This window comes from Hipposideros armiger, unplaced genomic scaffold (genome assembly GCF_001890085.2).
Source record: "Hipposideros armiger isolate ML-2016 unplaced genomic scaffold, ASM189008v1 scaffold_94, whole genome shotgun sequence".
Taxonomy (NCBI): domain Eukaryota; kingdom Metazoa; phylum Chordata; class Mammalia; order Chiroptera; family Hipposideridae; genus Hipposideros; species Hipposideros armiger.
This window is the reverse complement of record NW_017731444.1, coordinates 4,374,647-4,377,574: the sequence shown is the minus strand read 5'-3', so window position 1 is coordinate 4,377,574 and position 2,928 is coordinate 4,374,647. Positions and strand designations below refer to the sequence as shown.

At 51.3% G+C, this 2,928-nt stretch overlaps 1 protein-coding gene across 1 annotated transcript in view; it reads right to left on the bottom strand.

Annotated features, from left to right (window-relative positions):
- The window catches only part of LOC109384384 (WD repeat-containing protein on Y chromosome-like), a 27,701-nt gene extending 26,084 nt beyond the window's left edge, over nt 1-1,617 (bottom strand). Inside the window, exons 1-3 of the mRNA XM_019645692.1 lie at nt 1,554-1,617; nt 1,300-1,398; nt 1,103-1,221 (exon numbers count right to left, since the gene is read on the bottom strand). Coding sequence (XP_019501237.1) covers nt 1,103-1,221; nt 1,300-1,398; nt 1,554-1,617 — 282 coding nt within the window. The remainder of the gene's footprint in view (nt 1-1,102; nt 1,222-1,299; nt 1,399-1,553) is intronic.
- Nucleotides 1,618-2,928: the final 1,311 nt, after the last annotated feature.

Sequence of the window (2,928 nt, the reverse complement as noted above, 5' to 3'; positions counted from 1 at the left end):
GGGGCCTTCTCCTCGGCTCTGAATTCCCCAGGCCCCCAGCAGCCCTCACCCCAGTTCGGCCAGGTTCACAGCTTCTGTGTGCATCATGATTACTTACCCAGGAAGTTCTTGTCTGGGCAGTAATCAAAGCAAAGAATCCCTTTTCTTAAATTCACCACCAAAAACCTACAACAGCAAAGGGGGACGCCTGCAGGTCTGGGAGTGGCCTCAGGGGAGCCTCTGAGCCTGGGGTGACGAGGAGCTGGAGCGGGCCTGGGGGCAGGCTGGGAGAAGTCACTGCCTCTCCACCCAAGGAGAGAAGCAGCCTGCAGCTGAGTCAGGGCCTCGGGGTGCAGCACCCAAACCAGCGGCTCATGGAAAAGGTACCCACCTCTTTCCCGCAGGAAAAAACAGCCCAAAACGGGAGCAACTACTTACAGATGTAACACATTTGCCTCATTCCAATGGCAAACTTCACTTTTTTTTTTTTCCAGTCCCATCTGGAGAACTTTATTGGACACGACTTGGGGCCTGATAGGCCCAGCACACGGCCCCACAGGGGAGTAGAAGGATGGTGGTTCCATCCAAGAAGTCTCAGGGCACACGGTAACCCACAAGGCGACACTCTACTTAAGATTAGCATATAGTTGGGCTGCTCCACAGACGTGTGAACAGGTCAAATCTTTATAAATAAACATCCAGTGAAGAGGAAATGACAACTCTAATTCATCCTATACACAGAGCACTCCAGGGCAGGTAGATAGGTAGGAGTGGCCAGAGGCTTGCAAACTCACTGGTCAGGCTCCTGGATGGATGATGAGTGGGCCCAGACGTCCACGGCACGGGGCTGATGGGAGCAACAGACGGTGGGCACTAGGGTACTGTGCATTTACAAGACCAACTACTAGGGGGCAGCTGCCCCGTGCATGTGTGTTGATGGCTGTTGATTCTGGAATGAGGAGAGGGTAGTCTTTACATCATATACTGTGGCTGGTGGGCTTGGAGAGAGGCTGCTTTGTGGAAAGGATGAGGGCAATGATGAGACCACAGGGGCAGTGCCCCTCATGCCAGCATCCCCCACAACATCAACGGCAAAGCCGGTTGCCAGCCCACACAGACCCACACTCAGACCAGCGCCCAGTTGGAGGAAACTCCTGTAGAGGCTGAGGCCTTCATTCAGGGAGTTGGCGATGAGGACTGCTACCACCAGGCCATTGATGGCAGTGATGCCAGCCATGACCACTGGGATAATGGACTACATGATCAGCTCTAGCCGCATAACTGATATGACTGCAATGCCGGTGCCACTCTTAGCCGTACCATAGGCAGCACCCAGGGAATTAAAGACCATGGTGGCCAAGGCATCCATGACCATGAAAAATGAGGCATACTCAAGGCTGCTCTTGGCCTCGGACATGTCTGTGGTGGGGAGAGAGCAAGCTCAGCTGGCAGAGGTGGCGGCAAGGATGGGCCAAGCAGTAGGCAGGCGTCGGGCAGACAGCAGGTGGCGAGCGTGAGGCGAGCGGTCTGATGGCAGTAAGGCGACCGCCTGTCAGCCGCTGCACTCTAAATACCAGAGAGGGCAAACTTCACTTGATCTTCACTTCGACTATAGCGGGACAATTGTCCCCCATCCATGACACCAATCAAAAAAAGGGGGGGAGGGAGTTCCAGGGCCAGGGGAAGGGAAGAAAGCTCCTGGGTGTTTTGCCCCTGCTCCGTGCTGGTCCCAGCGCTGGGTGCTGTCTCATGCGTCACCTGGACCCCTCACACAACCCTGAAGAGTGTCATCAGCCCTGCGCCATGATGAGGACATGGAAAGGAGAAGGTAAGGAGCTTTCCCATAATCACAAGGCTGGTAAAGTCAGGGCTCAGGATTCAGAGCGAGGGTGGACAGGAAACTCAGCTCCAGGACAGGAAGAGATGCAGCAGGTCTGGGTGGGGCTCCGGAGGGCCAGGGTGACCCAGGCCGTGTTTCTGGGAAGGTCAAATCCAGCAGTCCTCACAGACCCAAGAGCCCTGGAAACTCAGTGCCTTTGCACATGCTGTTCCCTCTTATCCATACATCCTGCCCTGCCAGCTCCTTCTACTTATACTCGCCCTTCAAAACTCAACTCACCCTTTTCTGAGTAGCTATCCGAAAAAATTTGAAAACATTTATTTGTAAAGATATATGTACCCTTATGTTCATTGCAGCATTAGTCACGATAGCCAAGACATGAAAACAACCTAAGTGTCCTTCGATGGGTGAATGGATAAAAAAGATATGGTATATATATATATATATATATATACACAATGGAATACTACTCAGCCATAAGAAAAGATGAAATGCTGCCGTTTGCAACAACATGGAGGTATCTTGAGAGTATCGTGCTAAGCAAAATAAGTCAAACAGAAAAGGACAAGAACCATATGCTTTCACTCATATGTGAGATATAAAACAGAAAGCAACCAATGAACAAACAAAACAAACAAAAAACTCATAGACACAGACAACAACAGTACAGTGGTTACCAGAGGGGAAAAGGGGTGGGGAAAAGGTTAAAGAGGGTAAAGGGGGTCAAATATACGGTGATGGAAGGAGACTAGACTTGGGTGGTGAGCATACAATGCGATCCACAGATGATATATCATAGACTTGTACACTTGAAATTTATCTAATCTTATTAACCAATGTCTCCCCAATACATTTAATTTTTAAAAACCTCAGCTAAAAGGCCCCCATTGTAGGGCACCCCAGCCCTTTAATGCAACATGTCTGCCACTGAACCTGCCTCTAAACTGGCTCCTCGACCACTCCCTGAGGGCCTAAGCCCATTACCTGGGTGTCATCCTCAAGGCTTCCTCTCCTCACTCCCATTATCCAGCCAGTTCCCAAATTCCACGCCCCACCGTAGCCCTGGCCTCTGCTTAATTCAAGCCCCCTCCCCCTTCACTTCCGCTGTC